Source organism: Bos indicus, chromosome 9 (genome assembly GCF_029378745.1).
Source record: "Bos indicus isolate NIAB-ARS_2022 breed Sahiwal x Tharparkar chromosome 9, NIAB-ARS_B.indTharparkar_mat_pri_1.0, whole genome shotgun sequence".
Taxonomy (NCBI): Eukaryota; Metazoa; Chordata; class Mammalia; order Artiodactyla; family Bovidae; genus Bos; species Bos indicus.
In genome coordinates this window covers 94,271,136-94,292,282 of record NC_091768.1, presented here as the reverse complement: position 1 = coordinate 94,292,282, position 21,147 = coordinate 94,271,136, and the positions used below count along the sequence as shown (strand labels likewise).

General features: G+C 39.8%; 1 protein-coding gene across 9 annotated transcripts in view; it reads right to left on the bottom strand.

Moving 5' to 3' along the window:
* Window positions 1-21,147, bottom strand: part of ARID1B (AT-rich interaction domain 1B) — a 440,026-nt gene that overhangs the window by 31,672 nt on the left and 387,207 nt on the right. For 5 of the 9 annotated variants that reach the window (XM_070795595.1, XM_070795599.1, XM_070795598.1 and 2 more), the window contains 4 exons: window positions 14,103-14,248; window positions 7,787-7,896; window positions 6,926-7,084; window positions 937-1,146 (listed from right to left, as the gene is read on the bottom strand). In XM_070795595.1, coding sequence (XP_070651696.1) covers window positions 937-1,146; window positions 6,926-7,084; window positions 7,787-7,896; window positions 14,103-14,248 — 625 coding nt within the window. The remainder of the gene's footprint in view (window positions 1-936; window positions 1,147-6,925; window positions 7,085-7,786; window positions 7,897-14,102; window positions 14,249-21,147) is intronic. The other 4 variants (XM_070795600.1, XM_070795603.1, XM_070795596.1 and 1 more) reach the window with 3 other exon arrangements.

Here is a 21,147-nt window from a genome sequence, read left to right as displayed (position 1 = left end):
CTTTCCTTTTCTCTTTTGCTTTTCGCTTCTCTTCTTTTCACAGCTATTTGTAAGGCCTCCCCAGACAGCCATTTTGCTTTTTTGCATTTCTTTTCCATGGGGATGGTCTTGATCCCTGTCTCCTGTACAATGTCACGAACCTCATTCCATAGTTTATCAGGTATTCTATCAGATCTAGGCCCTTAAATCTATTTCTCACTTCCACTGTATAATCATAAGGGATTATGATTCAGGTATGACCTACCTGATTTAGGTCATACCTGAATGGTCTAGTGGTTTTCCCTACTTCGGGATATTGGACACACAAACCCGCCTCAGTGGTAAAAACAGGGCTGTGAAGAGGGAAACGAGGATGTGGCCCCTAGGGTACAGAATGAAGGGGCAAGTGCATGGGAGGCATCTGCACAACCCCAAAAGGAGTGCCTCTGGGCATTCTGCACCTGGGTGCCCCCAGCCGTGGGAAAGGACAGCACTGCCCCTCCTGTCACCCGGTACAGCGGACATGGTCGTAGAAGGATGCCAGTTTTCTTGTTATCTTGCTCTGGATAGAGGGAAACAGCGAATTTGATTTCTATCTGATCTAGACATTTAGTCATTTGCAAAACATTTCTGTTTACCACGAAATTCTAACACAGATTCCACAGAATTCGAGAGCTGTTAGGGACCTTGAAGCAAAAACCTAGCTCAAATGTCTCATTTTACAGTTGATGATTGAGTCCATATAAATGACCTACTGAGGTCACTCTGCGAATGGGTGGCAGATCGGGTTCCCTGACCCCAGTACAGCCCCCGCCCCCCAGCTGCCACACGTGAACATGGATCCAGTAAAGTGACCTTCCTAGAGGCTCAGCTTTTTCTTTGTGAGAAAAAAAAAAAACATTCACGTTTGCATATTCAAAGCTCATCCATAACATCTCCTCATTCAGCTGTTCTCACCTGTGCCAAACCTCCGATCTCTTTGACGCAGACATAGAGTCGGAACAGGTCCAAGGGCTTCTTGCCCACTGCAGGCAGACTTGAGACCGGGGAGCCCCTCTCCTCCATGAAGGTGAGGTAGCGGTCCACCCACAGCTTCCTCTCTGGCTCATTCCCCAGCTCATACACCTTTGTGATCTTTTCCCCAGTGGTGGTGGATGAGCTGGACTTCTAGAGCCCAGGGCAGCATTTGGAGATGGGGCATAAGCGGGCCGAGGGAAATGGAAGAAGGTGAGAAAAAAAGTAATGAGCTACCAAATACAAGAAGAGAAGAAATTTTAAAACTACTGCTATCACACAACAATCAGGAATGAAGGCTACTAGTTCAGGCACAAAGTATACATTTTCTCAATTAAGAATTAACTTTGGCTTTAACTAAAGGGCCCAAACTCCCCCTTTTATATACTTGAAAAACAGAACAGAACAAAAATCTTTTTTACTTTATCAATATAAGCGTTGAATCCCAGAAGGCAAGACTCCAATGACCCCTCATGTAATTTTTTCTTTTTTTTAAAAAAGGTGCAAGTTCATTGAATGGCCACAATGAGTTTAAAGTTTCAACTGTAATATTATAGAGCCCCCCCCCTCATTACATAGACGCCTACATTTCCTTGTCAAACATGAATGACCAATGTATAGCTTTTTTAAAACTAAATCATATGGAGGTAGAGCACATACGTGATGTGTGTTGAAAAATACAAAGTAGGTCACATGTCATTGGACCCAGTGGGGTGTGCGCTTTACATGTGAGAGCCTTCTAAATTGATGGCCAGTTACTAGCATTCTCTCAGAATGATCTGCTTTCCTGACTTAAGATTTCTTGAACTTTTCTGTCAAGGTAATTTTAATAGATTTCATACTCCCAGCTTATTTATGAACGTTTACTTTTATGCGCCCATTTGGTTTATACTGATGTTCTAATTCTTGGTCTTTCATTTTTCTAATTTTATATTTGATACTAAAATGTCAGAAGTGGCTGTTTCTGCACACCTGAAGCTCACCCTCTGGATTATGTGATCTGGGAAGGTAATACTTTTTGTTCTAAACAGCCCAACTGTATATTCTCCCTTTCTTTTATGTCTCTGTATTTGTAACAATATTTGTATACTTGTAATATCTGAAACTGTGGGATTCTTGTGCAAAATCACTTGTAAATTCTCAATTAAATATTTCCTTGGAATAATAATATATTTCATTTAGTCATGTTTATTTACTAGGTTATCATTTGCAATGTATAGTATTATGTTAGATGAAGTTTTTTTTAACTCTTTTTCGTTATATTTAGCTCAACATAATTTTAAACATGTGACCTGAAATGGGGATGGTGAGTTAAATAACATAACTGTCATTAAGGTTTGATGCTACCTTGTTTAGCAAAGTGATTCCCAATAAAACTAGGGCCTGAGAAAGGATGCTTGAGAATGAAACTAATCAAGCTGATGGGTGGCAGAGGTCCTTCCAAGTAACATGTAATTTCCCAAGCTATTTTTGCTAAAATTTTAAGCCTTCAGCTTTAGAATTATTGAAACATAAAATCTTTATATAAAACATATAAAAATGGGTGATACAGCTGATGTAAATAAAAACTGTAGAGTGTCAGGATTAAAAAAAAAAACTGTGACCTTTTACAATTTATATTGATGAAGCTAAAGAGCAAGTCACCTAACAGTTACTTTAGATAGGAACTTAAAATGTATATACATATTCTTATATATGTCTTATAAATTCATGTATATACCAGAAATATAGAACACATTCCATATCCAAATAAGTTTGTACATTTTATCATATTCTTACATCCAAGGAGTCTCTGACTAGGGAAAGAAACTGTTCTAACACATCTTATACCACATTCTCATCCTGGGAACATTTCAGCAGCTTTGTCATCATTAATGAGGTAGTTATTAACAAGAGGTTTCTAAATCCTAGTGCTGAAAACCTTTTTGTCTTTATTGGGAGGCACACTGAAAAAATGGACCCAATCTTTTAAAAAAATAAAAATCTGAAATAAGAATCAGAGGAAAAAAGCACTATCACATAAAATCAATTAATATAACAACAAACCACCACCACCATGAACCTCCCCCTTTTATTTCATCTGTGAAAAATCGAGAGGTAAAAATTTGAGATTCAATTTAAGAATAAGAGATATAAAGTCAATCATTTCAATTTACAATTACTCTAAATGCTCCACCAACATCCTGAATATAAGAACCAACTGCTATTTCTGGCCTGGTCCTCTCTAAACCCCAAATGTGGAAGGGCTCCAGGAGAACAGTTCATCATGACCCAAGCAATGAGACTATGGTGTTTGCTCTTATTTATGAAAGGACTGCATTCTCATAAACTGAAATGGGTCTAAAGGAATGATTCACTTAGTTTGACTATCCATAGTTTACCTTTTCTTACCATTCTTTGTTAAATGAACTTAAGTTTAACTTCTATATATCTCAATTTGTTCTCATAAAATGAGAAAACCTTAATGAAGATAATTGCTTTTAATAGTTTTATTTTTCATAGTTTTTAGATCTTTAAAAATGCACTTTATGGTGCCGTAATGTAGGAAAAGGCATCTTTATGAAAAGAAAGTGGTCAAGCCTCAGTTATGTGTCAGGTCCTAGAAGAGGCCTCCTCTGAGGTCAGCTCCCTGGTCTGAATCATCACTAGTTTTATTTGTCCTTAGTGGCACCTGGCCTCACAGGGCATCAAGGTGTGTGTCCTGCGTGGGATTAGCTGTCTGCTTTCCACTCTTCTGACCAGACCTTACGTTCCACAGGGCAGGACCTGTGTTGACTTTGCATCACCGACAGTGACAGCACACTGAAGGTACTCAGTAGGTATTTATTCTATAAGTGAATACTCCTATGAATGAGAAAGGTCTGAGAAGTCTGGCACCATCAAAGTAAGAATTAACAGCTGATTAAAACAGTCTATAAATAGGCTTTCAGTGAGCAAGGTGCTAAGTGAACGTGGACACAGTCTAATAAGACTGAAAGCTGAGAAGGGATTGGCGGACAAGTAACATCTCCATTCCCAGTCTCCAGGTGACACCCTAGCCCATTCCCAAAGTTAGTATCTGGGTGTCCAAACAGAGAAAAATGATATTAAGAAAAACAAAAGCCCTAGAAGTAAAGACTATACACTTTATCACTGATTAGGCTCAACATGCATTTTTTTTGTTCTCAGACATTAGTTTTGATGTGACCTTTGGATAAATGTCATTTACATTCTACTCATCAACAATGGGCAAAAGAAAAAAAAAAAACTAGCCCTGCAGGAAGATAGTTAACTTTTCCAGGCCACTAGAACACCTCATTTTGCTTTGATACTGTAAAAATGGTATCTTACTGCATGAAACACTGTCTTGGAGGCAAGAAAAAAAAATGGAGATTGCTGAAAAATTACAGCAAGACATTATTATGATGCCACAAAAGTTTTCCTTGCATATAACTTAATTAAGTCTATAAGTAGACGTTTCCTCAAATCTTTGAGGCAGATTTACATTTCAGCAGTCTTTACCATATGCCTGGTAATATGTGTATATGCATGTGTATGTGCAAATGTTTATTTTTATTGTAGAATGTTTTGTAACAAAATTGTTGGTCCACAGCACACTGTCAAAGCATAGAACATCTTTGTTATTTAGTTCATTTCAGGTCTGTTATTAGACAAGCTTTATTAGGAACACTGTGAGGAGCAATTTTAAGTACAATTTAAAGTTGCATCTCAGAAAGAGAAGTTAAATACTCTTCAACATGTATCTGCAGTGATTTGACAGTAGAGATAATCTGAGGTCCTTCATAACAATCTCCTTTCGTTCCCTTCTTGAATGAGCATTTCATTTGAGTGTGGAGTTGTTTACTCAATACAAAGCAATCTCTAACACCTTCACTACCTCAAATCACATCCTCCCTTGTTTTTTTTTTCTATGACTGGAGCCAGAAGTATGATCGTGAATTTTTAAGTAAAAAGTGGTTATTTACAGGGAGCGATAATGTATGTAGAACTATATAGAAAAAAGAGGACAGTAATATGTGATTTTTAAGTATGATTATGTTACAGTTAGAAAATTAAATCAATAATTCAGTTTATTTTTCTTTCTCATATTTAAGTAGAAGGAAGGGTTTTGATAATAGTTTCCTATGGACTTACTGGATACAGATAACGTGACAATAACTTAAAATATAATAAATATCTCAGTCATTATTATCCAGAAATCAGCAAGATGGAAATTTTAAACATGTAGTATGGGTCTATTAGAAGTCTTTAAGAAAAATCTTTTTTTTCTCCACTCATGTTTTATTGGTCATCTCTTATTTTCTAACATCAGTTCCCTACCCTACTTGAAATCCCTTCCTCTCTCTCTGAATTTCTCCCCTCTTTCCATTAGCAGACTTAATGCTAAATTCCTGTCCATTTTATCTTAAGGTTTTAAAGATATTTTCAACCTCTGAAATTTTCCCCTCTGAGCCAATAAACAAATGTTTTTGAAAAGTTATACATAGGGTTCTATTTGTTGACTTGAGAATATTACTGATTCAAAACTGTTTTTTCTTTAATGAAAAGAAAAACCAGAACAGATTATGGGACAACCCCCTTCCCCATGTTAGCTGCCTTCTGAGACTCAAAGCAAATAACACAGATATCAGAATTAAGAAGCTGCACTCTCTCTTTCCATACTAGAAGCATTTTTTCATTTCATCTTGGTTGTTGAAAAAGCGAAACACATGTCTAGAGAAGAGGTAACAGTGAATATTGCCCTTTCTTCCTCTGAAAAGGAAAATGCTGGTTATAGTAGAGCTCCACATGAATTTTACAAACATTTACTGGAACTACCAAATCTTCAAACCTTCAGCTCTATCTGTTTAAACCAGTGAATGGATAATTAATAGCAGCCTCCTTGTGGGGTTTTGACTAGATTGCCAGATTCTGCAGTTAGAGTCTTCTTCCCTCCAACTTGCTTTTCCTGAGCTGTGCTCTTCAATACATTGTCTTACAAAAATTAGCGTATTAATTAAGGCTTCTTGGCAAGTAATTACATGTTCAGTTTTTTTTTTAAAGATCTTTTGATTCCCTATATGAATGTAAAATAAAGGTTACTACAGTGCCATTCTTCTTCATCTTTAATGGCACAGAATTAATTTCTTTAGTAGGAAAATAAAAGCCTAGTTCTATAGATAGAAGAATATTAAGGCAAAAAAAAAAAAAATTCCCTTATATACACATTCCCACTTTTTAAAAATATCATATAAAATCAACAATTTTAAGATTCTCAGCATGCTTGCACAGGATATAAATTTTCTATCTCATATGATTCTAATGTAGGCACATATTAATCTATGAGTAGCATTCCAAATATTCACATATGCTAACATTTCTACAAATCTTCTGTTATTTTCTGACAACTAGATTGAAACAAAGTAGGGCTATAACATGCTGAACTGTGCCCAGAGTGTAGTATTTGTTTTCAAGATATAGGTAGTTGTGACATAAGATGTTTTAGACACAATAGCCCATAAAAGATTTAGTCCAAAGGCCAAACTTATCATTTATTCCATGGCTGCTATTAGTTACCACGTAAATGGACAGTTAACTCATTTTAAAGATCTTCCAGAAGCGCACAATGGGTTAGACATTTAAACAAAATCACTGTGTGAAGGAGTTTGGGCCCAGTAGCACAATCACATGCTTCTTACAGACGCTTCTTTATATCAGTGGTTTCATTATCAGCAATCAACTTATGTTATGATGCATACAAACTTTACTCATTTTGTTACTAGTATAATTACGAAGAAAATCCTTTCATGGATAAATTATGAAGAAAAAGTCTTATAAAACAAATTAATAAGCAAGCATTAAAGTAGAATTAATTATCAAAAAAACCCCCAAAAACCAAAAAAACAAAACAAAACAAAAAAGACAAAAAAAACAAAAAACCAGAGCCACTTACAGGGCTTGATGGAGTCTTTGGCCAGCCTGGGCTGCTAATGCTATCACTTTCATCTCCATGAAATGAGGAGATGCTAGCAGAGCTGGGGGACATTGGGGAAGGGACTGGCAGGTTGCCGGGGGTTGGGGGCTGAGAAATACCCTGAGAGCTGTAGCTATCCTGTGGTAGAGGAATAAAAAAAAAAAAAAAATGACAAAGGTAGGGCAAACTTTATTTAAAATAACAAAAAGCACATCCAGTTTAACAGACTAATTTTTATATATAATATATATATATAAAGACATGTACAAACAAACACACAAAACCACACACATATAAAGGTATTAAAACAACATTCTTAATTAGTAAACTTGGTAAGTTTGCTGGATGCTGGATAAGACCACTAAGCCACCATGCTTATTCAAGCTTACATGGAATGCTAAGCATGGGTTACCCCTTATGAAAGAAAGAAAGGAAAAAAAAAAAAAAAAAAGCTGTTCACCTTATTTATCAAATAAGGCAGGAAAGCAAAATATTAAGTATGCTGTTGTTGCTGAGGCGGCCAAAACAGGAAGCTATAAACTGAAGGCAGAGAAAATGGCTGCAAGTATCAAAACCAGGCAAGACCCCTTCCTTCTCCCCACCCCCGAGGCACTTCTCTGGGTGGGTCATGTCCCTCCGCCCCCTCCCACACCCAGTTAAATGCCATAAGAACTAGTAACTTTCAGATCCACACCATGAAGGGGGTGGGGAAAGAAGACTGCAAATGTGTCGCACAAGATGGAGGCATGCAGAAGAGAAGAAACCAAATGAAAAGAGAGGAGAGCACACGGCAGCTTCAGCGAGCAGGCCCCACACCACGTGCAGAGGAGAGAGGAGTACCTTCGACTTGCCCTCCGGCTGTGTGCTGCCTTCTTCTTTACCGTCGGCTTTGAGGGGCAGGGGCAGTTTGGATTCACTAGGAGACATCATATCTGCAAGACCCATAGATGCTAATTGAAAACAGGAGAGAAAGTTTAGGATTATACGAGTGACTCGTCAGGCTGTGCTCACTAACACAAGCTACCGAGTGATGGGGCACCCGAATTTCCCTCCAAGGAAGGAAAGTAAAAAAAGGAGAAAGAAACTGTAACTCAGAGAATGCTAATTTCTGTAATCTAAGTAGCAACGGATTCTTGCAATTCTTTCTTATCTTTAAGGGGAGAAAAGCAATCATTTAACTCAAGCCCTAGGCCACCGAAAGTCAACTATTATCAATATTATGTTTTCAAAATTATTACGGTTTTAATCATGGAGGTGCAAATAGAAATATGCTCAACGACCAAATTGCTAATTAGGTGTTGGAAGCAAAGGCTGGGTGTGTGTATTTTCACTGGCTGAGTAGAGGATTTACTGCTTTCTTAACTTCCTAAATTCACACAATCCATAGTTTGTAAAATCACTTACCACTTAATACTATTGCACTCAAAAGTCACATCTATTACATATGGCCTAGGCTACAAGGACGGAAGACGGTTGTAACATGATTTTAAAAGCAATCATCGAAAGTCATTTGTGAAGGAGAGGATTTCTAATTACTTTGCAATGGGGCTGGTTTCCTTTCATTCTGGGGCAGGATGTACACAGATCAGTCCTCAGCTGCAGTTCAAAAGCCCAGGTCAGACACCCACACCAGCTCAAGTCAACCCTGCGATCCCAGGCAAGACTCATCTTCTAGCTCCCAGCTCAGAAATTCAGTTAGGTTCATTTAGGCTATAGAATGAAAGGTTCCCAAAGGTCAACTGATTTTACCTGCAATACTAATAGACATTTTTAACTTAAAAATATGGGTTTAGCTTTCTTTTTAAAGGAAGAACAAGGCTAGAGTAGAGAATCAGTGTAGCTATCCAGGGCATAACTGCTGAATTTCTATAGAACCCCACTGTGCAAACCATCTGCACGGCACTGGGCTGTGAGTGCCACACCACCCAGCTGTGTGAAGAGCCAGAGTGAGGAGAGGTGGAAGGAGAAAGTGAGAGGGGAGAGAATTACGAGCCTTATAAATGAGTGAAAACCAGAAAACATTCCCATTTCAAAAGAAAATAAAACTCGAGGTTTTATGAACAGGACCCATTTCACATTCTGCGAATCAAAGTGCTGGCTCAACCACTGCCATGCACATGCAGCATAATGTGCCAAAAAAAGAAAAAAGCTTAAAAAAAAAAAAAGGCTCCACAGATTGCCCACTACAAAATGATTATTGCACATATTCATGTATTACTATGTTTTAGAAAATAATTAGTTTTAATTACAGCAGTGAGAGAGTGAGCAGGGCTCTGGCGAATTAGCTGGCAAGCTTGGTGGTGTTAATTTGCTAATATCGTTAGCATCACTGCAGGTTGAGACCAGAGGTCCTGCCAAAAAAGCCTACCCGGCCACGTGCCCATGAGTTTACATCAGCACACTCAATGATGCACTCTGAAATGCCTGTATTTTCCATGGGCACATTGGCTTGTTTTTCAAAGCCCATATGCAGCCCAGTCAGCCCTTGAAGTCATCACCACACACACAAATCATAATTGGGATGTTTTTCTTTCTTTCTTTTTTCAAATTACTTTCAATACTTAGACTTTAAGAACTGAAACAAAAAGCTTTTTCAAGTGATGCAGCTGCAGAGAAAAATCTATTGGGATCAGCTAAAAACGTGGTTATTTTTGTGAATGTGTGAAACCTCAAAAAAGCAGCTGAGAGATATTACACCAAGAAGACAGCCTTGTGCAAAGTAGCGGATGGCTTTCCTGAAGCTTTACCTCTTGGGTCTACCAGGATATGAAATTGGGAACATCTTTACATGAAGAAACCCCCTTTTGAGAAGAAGAGAAGAGAAAAAAAAAGCAGGGCAAATGTGGAAAGCAGGGTTTGTTTACCAAAGTCCACATGTCCTTGGCCAGCTATTCCCAGAGTGGGCTCAAAGGAACGATAATCACACAATTCCAGAAAAAAGTGGCAAGTCATGGGCATGGGGTTTCTGTTAAGTCCTGCTCCTTCTAAGGTTATAATAGTTTGTCAGTATTTATAATAAATTATGCCTGAATATGAGTTTTGAAAAATAGGAATTAGTAATTTCTTAGTAGTTCCTTCTTCATGCATTAAATGTGTTAATGTACACAAAAGTAATTATTTTTAACATAAAGCATTAGGCCAATTATTGAATTATGATAATTAGTGACAATTTAGAGTGATTTAAAAATCACACTGAGATGAATATATAAGCATATATAGGGGTTTGAAATCCCCCAAATTTCTTCATTTTCTATTATATATTTTAAAATGGGCATCAGGGTATGCAAACCTAAGTATTTTTTAAAAATTATTTTGAGAGAAACGTAAGTACAAAATATAAAGGAACAGTTTTACTTTGTACTCCTGCCTTGTGTGAGTGTCATATACTCAGTCGTGTCTGACTCTTCACGACTCCTCTGTCCATGGAATTTTCCAGGCAATAATACTGGACTGGGTTGCCATTTCCTCCTCCAGGGTATCTTCCCTTGTCCAGGGATCAAACCTGAGTCTCCTGTGTTTTATTTTACCAAATGGATCATAAGGTCTTTCCTTACTGTGGCTTTTACTGTTCCTTTTGTTAAAAAGTTTATTTTTTACTTCTTACCAGAATTCTCAGAGAATCATTGCAAACAGCCATATGTCTCCCAGGGCACTATTTTTTTCTCCTTTTCCAGAAGAGAAAGACCCCCAGTATTATAAGGATGTGTTAAATCAAAGCACTGTTCCTCCTACTGACATCAGTAATCCCATATGTAAAGTTCAGACATGAAAAGGGGCAGTAAAGAACCTGTGACTATAGAGAGAGCTGTGTGGGTACTGTATATACATCTCAAGTACTAGCCTCTGGCTTTACTATCGGAATTTAAGAGAAGAATGAGCTCTTAAAGTAAGTGTGGGTCAAGGTCCTAAGGCAGCTTTCCCACCCTGGATTTAATATATTCAACAAGAACATAAAAAACATATGGTGAGAGTAAAAGTGAACTTAAACATTCATTCCTACCCTTCCAGCTTCCTTGACTTAGTCTCCCATCACAGCTACAAAATTATTCCCAGAAGATGGTAAAACAGGACCAGAAACACACAAATAGTTCTTTTTCATGGCAAATAAAATACTCTGTAAAATGTTTAACTCCTTGTTTTTGAAAACACAAAAGGGTCTATGTAAGTGTATACACTTGCAGATATTCACTGTTTTTATGTGTAGCAAATATATAGAGAATACAGTTAACACATACAAAGGGTATGAGAAAAGCTCAGGAGAAACACTTCTCTCTGGCTGGGTCAGCAGAGCTTTGAAATAATCCCCTGAAACTTCCCTATGCTGACCTGCCTCCAAGAGGGTGGTGCCTGGCTACAGTGCCACAAGGCTGATCACTTACTCTCTTAGGTTATTCGGATGGAAATGTGCTAAGACTTTGTGCAGTGACTTCTGCTGAGGCGAACTTAGAATCACAGATGGTAGATATATTTTCTAGAATTTAGGTATCTTCTTTAAGGTAATGGTTTATATGTAGATAATTATACGACTAATGATATTATAAAATGAAACATGAATAAGTACAATGTAACTAACAGCACCAGTATTATATAAGGATATATTTAATAAGGTTAAACTCGATTGGCAATTTTTCCCATGGTAATACATAATTCTAATCTTTTAGGCCAAATATCTATTTTAAAACCACTTCTTTAGAGGGAAACAAGCCCCACTGCTTACCATCCCACTTCTCCCTGCATCTGATGGGAGGAGAGAATTGCCACATTCAGTCACACTGACTCCATTTAAATAATCACTTGCTCACTGACGCTTGTAACAATCTGTCACAGTACACAGGAGAACTTGTTTTTTGGCCTAGCACACTGTCTACAGGACAACTGTCCGGACTCAGCAAAGAACATGCTGGAATGCTGGTTGCATGAGCTGCTAACTGAGGTTCCTAAAACACCACTGGCCATCATTTGTATTATCTGTACTTTATCCAAAAGTGTCCATGGTTGGAGAAAATGTTTTGCTGTTATTACTGGTAATTTATCTCCATGGGCCCAAACCAGGAAGACTGAGGTAGTGATGATCCAAGCCATTTCTGGCCCACCTCTCAGTTCAGTCGCCCAGTCGTGTCTGACTCCTGGCAATCCCATGGACAAGTCTAGACAAGCACAAATCTAGACAAATCAAGTGTACACCTTCAGACCACAACTCTTGTCAGGAGCTGCACTGTAATTGTGGGCTCCTCTGTCATTCCCATGTCCCTCAGAGACTGTAAGGCAGTTAAGCAGATTCACCTGTATCCATCAACAGACACACAGTAAATGCTAAGTCATCAATTTTCCTTGGATATGCTGGATGATTACTTTCTATCAGGTAACACTTGACTTAATAAAGCTGAAATCAAATCATATAAATGGGTAGAGGAAAATTTAATAAATGCTTAAATTATTAAAAATTCAGTATTTCAAAATGCACAATGCAATAAAAAATATACTACTACTGGCCCATACAAAAGACCATGAGGATAAATGGCCTTTCATTGAACATTTCCTCTGTACGAAATAACAAATAGCTGAATTATCTGAATAATAATAATAATAATAAAAAGAAACCCTCTCTGTGAATCTCCATTAAATTGGTTACTACTCAGGAATACATAAATCTTCTTAGGCAGGGCATCTATTTGTTGTTGGTTATTTTTGTGGCTCTAGGTCCAAAGGAAAAAAGGGAAAAATGAGTGCTGCTAATAGTGGGGAAAATTTATTGTGCAGTTTCAATGCTCTAAAGTAATTTTATTTCAGCAAGCCAGACAAAACACATAATGTCATAACCCAAATACACCATTACCTGGGACGGTGCTGCGAAGGAAAGGGAAAGCTTCTAGCTAACAGTTCAAGCTTTTCATCTTTCATCTTAAATGTAAAAACCTCTACCTTGCCAGGATGAATGACTGCTTAACATCAGGAAGGGCTATTTATTTATTTGAAAAGCCTGATTTTCACCAATAGTTTCCATTTTTTCCTCTTCCATAAACTTTTAAGGAGAAGTGAACAGGAATGACACTATTAAATTAGGCCCTAGAAAGCAACAAACGCTGGATGCTCAGTGGGATGCAAGCCCAGTCTCTAGCTGTCTGTCCTTCCTGATCAAGAGACAACAGCTCCTGGGGCGGCCTTTCACAGATGGAGAGGTTAGAAAGATGGCGGAAGGCAGAGGAAATGAAAAAAGGTTAATAAGTGGGAGCCCAGCCTCTGACTCACGAGGTTTTCCTAACACATCATAAAGCACTGCAGGACACACAGCTGGCTATGCAAAGTTTCAGATTAACTGCAAGAGGGCATCCTACCGAAAATGTAGGTGTCAGAAAAAGTTAACAGGTCAGGTGAAATACATCAGCGTTTTCTCATTTAAAGAGCAGTGCTCATCATCCCTGGATACTTAGGTGGATTTTAAGGAGGTGGTTCAGGACCTAAGGGGTCTAAGAATGTGGAACATGTGCACAGTTTTAGACATTCTTGTTACTTCCACAAACTGCCACAACACTCTTAGTCTGCTAATCAGATTAGATTCGCTAAGAATGCAATTATTGAGATCATGGAGTATTCAGAAAAAATTAAGTATCATGAAAAATTTAAAACAAATTGTTAAAAAATGCATGATTTCTCAACAGAGTCTACGAATAGCACTTTAAAAACAACTTTTTTCATGTATACAGTTAAAGGTTGAGTTTCCCTAAATGCAAAAAAACCAAACCCTCTTTCAAATACCACCTTGTCCTATCCTTCAATCATTTCCTTTGAGGTATGAATTTTAATGCTTATCTCCACCACCAACAAACAGAGACTACAGACTTTGTCATGGGATCTTCCAATAATGTCCAAAGATAAAGAGAGCTTAGTGTATGTAAATACTCTGCAAGCAATCTACAACGACACTTGAAATACACCCACATATCACACAAATACAGAATGAATAAAATAATTTACATAAAATGTAATGTCCCTAAGACTTAACAGATGGAGCAAGTAACCAAGAGAAGCAGTATTCCCCCCTTTTCACCAAATGATCTGACCGCTCAGGTTGCGTCTACACTCTCAGTGGTGCAAACGAGAGGTGGAGAGGGGAGGGGGAGAGCAGCCCTTGGAAGCAGGGAGCTGCCAAGGTTACCTGTTGAGCTGTTCACCATATTGGGCGTCATGCTGTAGGGGGGCGCCTGGGTGTTCATTAGCCCAGAGCTGTTGTTCATGGGCTGGCTGTAGGGTGAGCTGGAAGCCATGAGTCCACTCTGATTCATGCCAGGAAAGCCGCCTTGCCTACATGAAGAGAAAGCACATGCATACGTATACTGACCACGCACAGGAGCCGCAGTTTACCTGGCAGTCATTTCTCACCGTGGCAGTCATTATGTAAGGGGTTGGGCCGTTATTTTTCTTCTTCCCTTAAAATAATTTATTTCCTGAAGCAAAAGACTGAACTCTACTGCTCAGTAATTATTTAATGCACCATGTAAAAATTCCAAATAATATAAGTTCCACAAATAATCATGTCAGGTGTTCCAGGTTATGATTTATAGAGAGGAATATGAAAAGGAAAGGGGGAACTTGAAATAAGAACAGGAATTACAAAAGCAAGCAAAATTAATTTCTAACATTTAAAAAGATTTGATTCTTCATTAACATGACTGAATACCCTTGCATCAAAAACCAAAAGTCAAGAAATAAAAAGCAGATGGGCAGTGTGAAAATGTTTAAAAATTTTTTACTTTGACCTAAATTTTCTGATATAATGAATACTGGAGAAAGAAATTCCAAAACTCCCTTTAACATGGGCAATTAGGTACTATTAAAAACACATCAATTTCCCTATATTAAAATTACACAGTAAACATCAGACTTCCACTTCTTTTTGTAGAACTTCAAGATTGCCAGGAGAAATATCAACAACATCAGATATGCAGATGACACCATTCTAATGCAGAATGTGAAGAGGAACTAAAGAGCCTCTTGATGAGGGTAAAAGAGGACAGGCAAAAAGCTGGCTTAAAACTCAACATTCAAAAAACTAAGATCATGGCATCTGGTTCTATAATGGGTTTGAAAAAGTGGAAGCAGTGACAGATTTTATTTTCGTGGATTTCAGAATCACTGCAGATGGTGACTACAGCCCTGATATTAAAAGACCCTTGCTCCTTGCAAGGAAAGTTATGACTAACCTAGACAGAGTATTAAAAAGCAGAGACATCACTTTGCCAACAAAGGTCTGTCCGTATAGTCAAAGCTATAGTTTTTCCAGTAGTCATGTACGGATGTGAGAGCTGGACCATAAAGAAGGCTGAGCTGAAGAACTGATGCTATTGAACTGTGGTGCTGGAGAAGACCCTTTGCGAGTCCCATGGACTGCAGGAAGATCAAACCAGTCAATCCTAAAGGAAATCAGTCCTGAATATTTATTGGAAGGACTGAAGCTGAAGCTCTGTGCACCTGAGGCAAAGAGCCAACTCACTGGAAAAGACCCTGATGCTGGGAAAGATTGAAGGCAGGAGGAGGAGGCAGTGACTAAGGATGAGATGGTTGGATGGCATCAATCACTCAATGGACATGGGTTTGAGCAAACCTATGGAGATAGTGTGGAGAAGGCAATGGCACCCCACTCCAGTACTCTTGCCTGGAAAATCCCATGGACGGAGGAGCCTGGTAGGCTGCAGTCCATGGGGTTGCTAAGAGTTGGACACGACTGAGCGACTTCACTTTCACTTTTCACTTTCATGCATTGGAGAAGGCAATGGCAACCCACTCCAGTGTTCTTGCCTGGAGAATCCCAGGGACGGGGGAGCCTGGTGGGCTGCCGTCTATGGGGTTGCACAGAGTCGGACATGACTGAAGCGACTTAGCAGCAGTTTTGTGCCTATGCTCTGAGAAAGACAAACTTCTCTTAAATCCTGCAAAGAGGAAAAGGGTATTCTTTGAACCGAAGGAGATAACTGTCACACAATGTCATTCCTCTAACTGCTGGTAATGAGACAGGGAAAGAGAGAGGAAGAGGTTTGAACAGCACAGTGGTTTAACTTTCCCAGGAAAATTACGATACAGAAAGAAAGATAATGGCAATACTGCAAAATCTTGCAAAGACTCCACTGTTGGAAGTCAAGCTTTTCTTATGTAAATAGTACACTTAAAAAAAAACAAAAACAACTTATCAGAGTTTTGGCTACTAACATTTACTCTAAGGAGTAAAGCTGATAGGAGGGCTAAAAATGCTGAGAGTGAAAAAGCTGGCTTAAAACTCAACATTCAAAAAAACGAAGATCATGGCATCTGGTCCCATCACTTCATGGCAAAAGATGGGGAAACAATGGAAACAGTGACAGATTTTATTTTCTTGGGCTCCAAAATCACTGCAGATGGTGACTATAGCCATGAAATTAAAAGTCGCTTGCTCCCTGGAAGAAAAGTTATGACCATCCTAGACAGCATATTAAAAAGCAGAGACATTACTTTGCCGACAAAGGCCCACACAGTCAAAGTTATGGTTTTTCCAGTAGTCATGCATGGATGTGAGAGTTGCACCATAAAGAAAGCTGAGTGCCAAAGAATTGGTGCTTCTGAACTATGGTGCTGGAGAAGACTCTTGAAAGTCTCTTGGATTGTAAGGAGATCCAACCAGTCCATCCTAAAGGAAATCAGTCCTGAATATTCATTACAAGGACTGATGCTGAAGCTCCAACACTTTGGCTACCTGATGCAAAGAACTGACTCATTGGAAAAGACCCTGATGCTGGGAAAGAAGGCGGGAGGGGAAGGGGACGAGAGGATGAGATGGTTGGATGGCATCACCGACTCGATGGACATGAGTCTGAGCAAGCTCTGGGAGTTGGTGATGGACAGGGAGGCCTGGTGTGCTGCAGTCTATGGCGTCGCAGAGTCAAACATGACTGAGGGACTGAACTGAACTGAAAAATGCACAGACATCTGGCTTATTTGTTCCAAATTAATTATGATTAAAACCCCCTCCACCTCCATTAAACTGTCATTTTGTGGTTCTTAATGCATAACAGTAAAAAAAAAATTTAAGAGATTACTTAAGAAATTAACACAGGTCATTAAAAAATACTATTCTTTAAGTGCAGCTATTTTCAGTGCATTCAACTTTCTGCTTGGTAGAAGTTCAAACTTCACCTAGCTGAATATTCAAAGTATCAAGGGTTTGAGTGGTTTTTTTCTTTACCAACCATTCAGAGAAATTCTACACAAACTAACACTTATGATGGCTTGGAAAGAATATTCTAGAGAGCTGAAAGGCTAATTTGAGTGTGGCTCTGGGAGGAAGGAGTGTTATTTCTGCCTTGAATTCTCAGCTCACCTAAGTCCCCCTGAAGGTGGTAGGGATTAGATTGCAGGTCATTAGAACACGTCTAAGACCACCCGATGGTTTCCGATTCATCTCTAAGTCGTCAAATACTTATAAATACACTGCCCAGATAGCTTCTTCCTGGTAGCTCAGAGGTTAAAGCGTCTGCCTGCAATGCAGGAGACCTGGGCTTGATCCCTGGGCCGGGAAGATCCCCTGGAGAAGGAAATGGCAACCCACTCCAGTATTCTTGCCTGGAGAATCCCATGGATGGAGGAGCCTGGTGGGCTATAGTCCACGGGGTCACAAAGAATCGGACACGGCTGAACGACTTCACTTTCACATTGCCCAGAAGCTATGAACATATCCCTATACAGTTAGGGTTTTAAACATCAACAATGTAGATTATTGGCATTAACTTTAGTATCTTAGGTTCTCTTCTAGGGTGTTTTCATTCAACGTGACAATTTAACATTTATGTCTGTTTCACAAGAAAACAAGTAGCACCTGTTGGGATCATTCTCTCTTAGCTGATAAACCACATGAAGAGCATCCTTGACTTATGAACAGGCTGTGTTTTCTGGAGACTACTTCCAAGTCAGCGACTGCTTTCAAGTTTCAGTCAACTTTCCCCGTCCTTCAAAATCCAGGTTGAGGGGTCACCTCCTCTACGAAGGCCCTCCTTATTCCCTGACCTGGAAGCTCTGCCTTCTCTAGACTCTGTGCCTTTTATAGCTTTATAGCTTCTGCACTTTCCTTTGTATATTAACATAATTTAGGTTCACGTCTTGGCTTTTCTAGTGTATGCCTCTTGAGAAGTACAAATAAGCACATTACAGCTACTAAAAAGTATTTGTTAAATGAATGAATTGACAGAAAAAGTTTTTATCATTGTGAATGGGCATTTGGATAGATGAATACCTTTTCAAGCTTCCACCAAATTCAGTTTCACATTTGGGGAAACTAACATGTGTATGAAACTCACAGTTTCTTAGGCACACTTGTTTATGACTGAGGAGGAAAAAAAGAATCAGAGTATAAAATCCACCAGGTAGATGGTTAAATTAAGTAACCTCAAAGGCCCAATTCTAATCTATTATTTCTCCCCCAAGTCTGCATCTTCAATCACCATAAGATGATGAAAGTGCACATTAACAGGTTTTAAAAATAACAAAAAGTTCAAGATTTAAAGGTCCGTGCAGTGGCTGTCAGTTGCTGGTTAGAACGGTCCTCGATGAAACTATGCCTCTTGCTTTAAAAGTCAGACTGAAAAGCCAGGGCTCTTGACTCTGTCACTAGTGACACCATCCACTGTCGCTGGGATCCAGGAGGAAAACTCTCAGCCCAGTTCTTCCACATGAACATGGAGGAACTGATAATGATGATAAATATTAGTAATTTATTAAGTACTGACAAATATGCCCAACATGATTTCTAGGTACTTTATACATGTAATTTTTTAAGTTCCTGGAGGAAAGAAGGGAGCATTATGGTCACATACAGAGCAAGAAAATAAGGATCAGAGAGATTAAACAACTTGTCTGAAGACACAGAGCTAGTAAGTGGCAGAAGGAGATGCCCCCAAGCCTGCTCGCAGACCACTATACTATATATCCTCTCTCAGGGCCCCCTAGCACAGCAGACTCTCCATGGGACAAGGCAGCCTGCTGTGTACCTTCCTTGCATCTATCACACTTCTCTTTTGTTGTATTGCTTTTGCTGTTATTCAGTCGCTCAGTAGTGTCCAACTCTTTGCGACCCCATGGACTTGTAGGATGCCAGGCTTCCTTGTCCTTCCTTCACTATCTCCTGGAGTTTGCTCAAACTCATGTCCATCAAGTTGGTGATGTCATTTAACCATCTCATCCTCTGCCGCCCTCTTTTGTTGTAGGAAGGGACAAACCAGAGCGGCACTTTCTCTGGGTTCCTGGAGGGCTAACTCAGTGAGGTGGACACAGTGAGAGGTGGTGGAAGTGGACAGATCAATCCCTGGACACTGACCTCGAGGAAGGCACTTATCCTGGGGGCTACAGGCCTCCTGGGTGGTATCCAACCAGGAAGGAGCTGAGAGGGAAACGAGCCCTCCCAGGAGAGCAGGGCATTCGTGCTCATGAGTACACACTTGGCCACCTGTCTAAGTGGGGGAGAGAGCCAGTCTGTCATCATCACAGAAGAAATCCTATTCATGACTGCTCTGGAAACTACTGCCAAGACTATTGGTAATTTTGAACAAGCAAAATGGGCTTTATACTAAAAAAGAGCTTTCAATGGTCTCTGTTGAATTTTGGAAATGGAGACAATTTGTTTTTTGGAAGGAAACAGAAGATGGTGGCCTCTCTGATTAGGCTGAGTGCTCCAACTACTGTGGAGCCACCGACAAGAGCATTTCCAGGGCTCACGACAAAAAGCTAATGCGGCTGGGCCGCTGACCACTTTCAGGACCGGAGGCGGTGCTCACGGACTTCCAGCTCTTTCTGACACTGCAACATCTGGAGTGCTCTGAACAGAATCAGGAGTGCAAAGCAGTCACCAGACAGTTCCTTTTTTTCAAAAGGAAACAAGAACAACAAAACAAAAACAGCCGAAAATACAAACTCACACAAGGGAAACATTTTCAACATAAAATGCTGCCCAAATGGAACAGCAAAGGGCCCCAACCTTGATCTTCGGGTGTGTGAACTGCTGGGCTGTGGATTCTAGTGGGTCTACGGGCTCAGATGGTTTTTATCATGAATGGTGCTCTCCTGATGCCATAGATTCGTTACCCACAATGGTTGTGGCAGTAACGTCTGAGAAGGGTGGGCTGATAAACACCTGAAAATAACTTTTTGTTGCTGTTACGCTGCTGGGGCAGCTATTGGTCTGCGTGCTGTGAAAATGACTGTTGGTGGCTCCACAAGCCGCAAGGCACTTACTACACGGCCCTGTGCTGGTGGGGCCAGGGTACAGCCTGGCATGACCCCCCACTGGAAGTGTCGAGATGTGATGGGCGGGGCTGTCATTTAGAAGCGTGGACTTGCAGAATGAACCAAAGGAACTTTAATCAGTCTTCAGCTGGGACTAGACCTAGGTGTCTAAGATCTGTCATTCCCTGACAAGAAGGAGGTCATCACAACGAGAATAATTCAGACACAGAGCCTGCCCGTTTGCACTTCCATCCAGCACTGTTCCTCCCTATTCCTCAGTCTACACACACACCAGCAGGTTTTCACAGATCCTCCTTTTATTCACGTGGGAGATTTCTCAGACATGACACATAAATCTGCCAATAATGGGCTGGCTCTGTGGGAAAAATTCCAGAAGCAAACACAGATTTTTAAAGTGACCATTTCCAATGGTTCACTGTGAAAACAGAAAGGAGAACACAGCTTCCCACTACAGTCTGAATTTAGCAGGTGAAATATAACTAAGAAATCAATAAAGAGTAACCACACATTTCTAAATATCTCTTTTTAAAGTCAACTACAATAAAATGTAAAGTAAAATAAAGTCTGTAGATGATTCTGGTGTTGGGTAGACAGAGGGCTTCCTTTGCAGCTCAGTTGGTAAAGAATCTGTAATGCAGGAGACCTGGGTTTGATTCCTGGGTCAGGAAGATTCCCCTGGAGAAGGAAATGGCAACCCACTCCAGTATTCTTGCCTGGAGAATCCCATGGACAAAGGAGTCTGGTGGGCTGTAGTCCATGGGGTAGCAAGAGTCGCACATGGCTTAGCAACCAACCCACCAGGGGCAGACAGAAGTATGCTGGAAACAGACACCATGTGAGTGATGTCAGTATAAAGCCCCAGTGGCAAAGACACATGGAGGGAAGCTCCACTCTCAAGAGTTCCAGCACTGGAGACACCATTCCCGAGTTACGCTCAA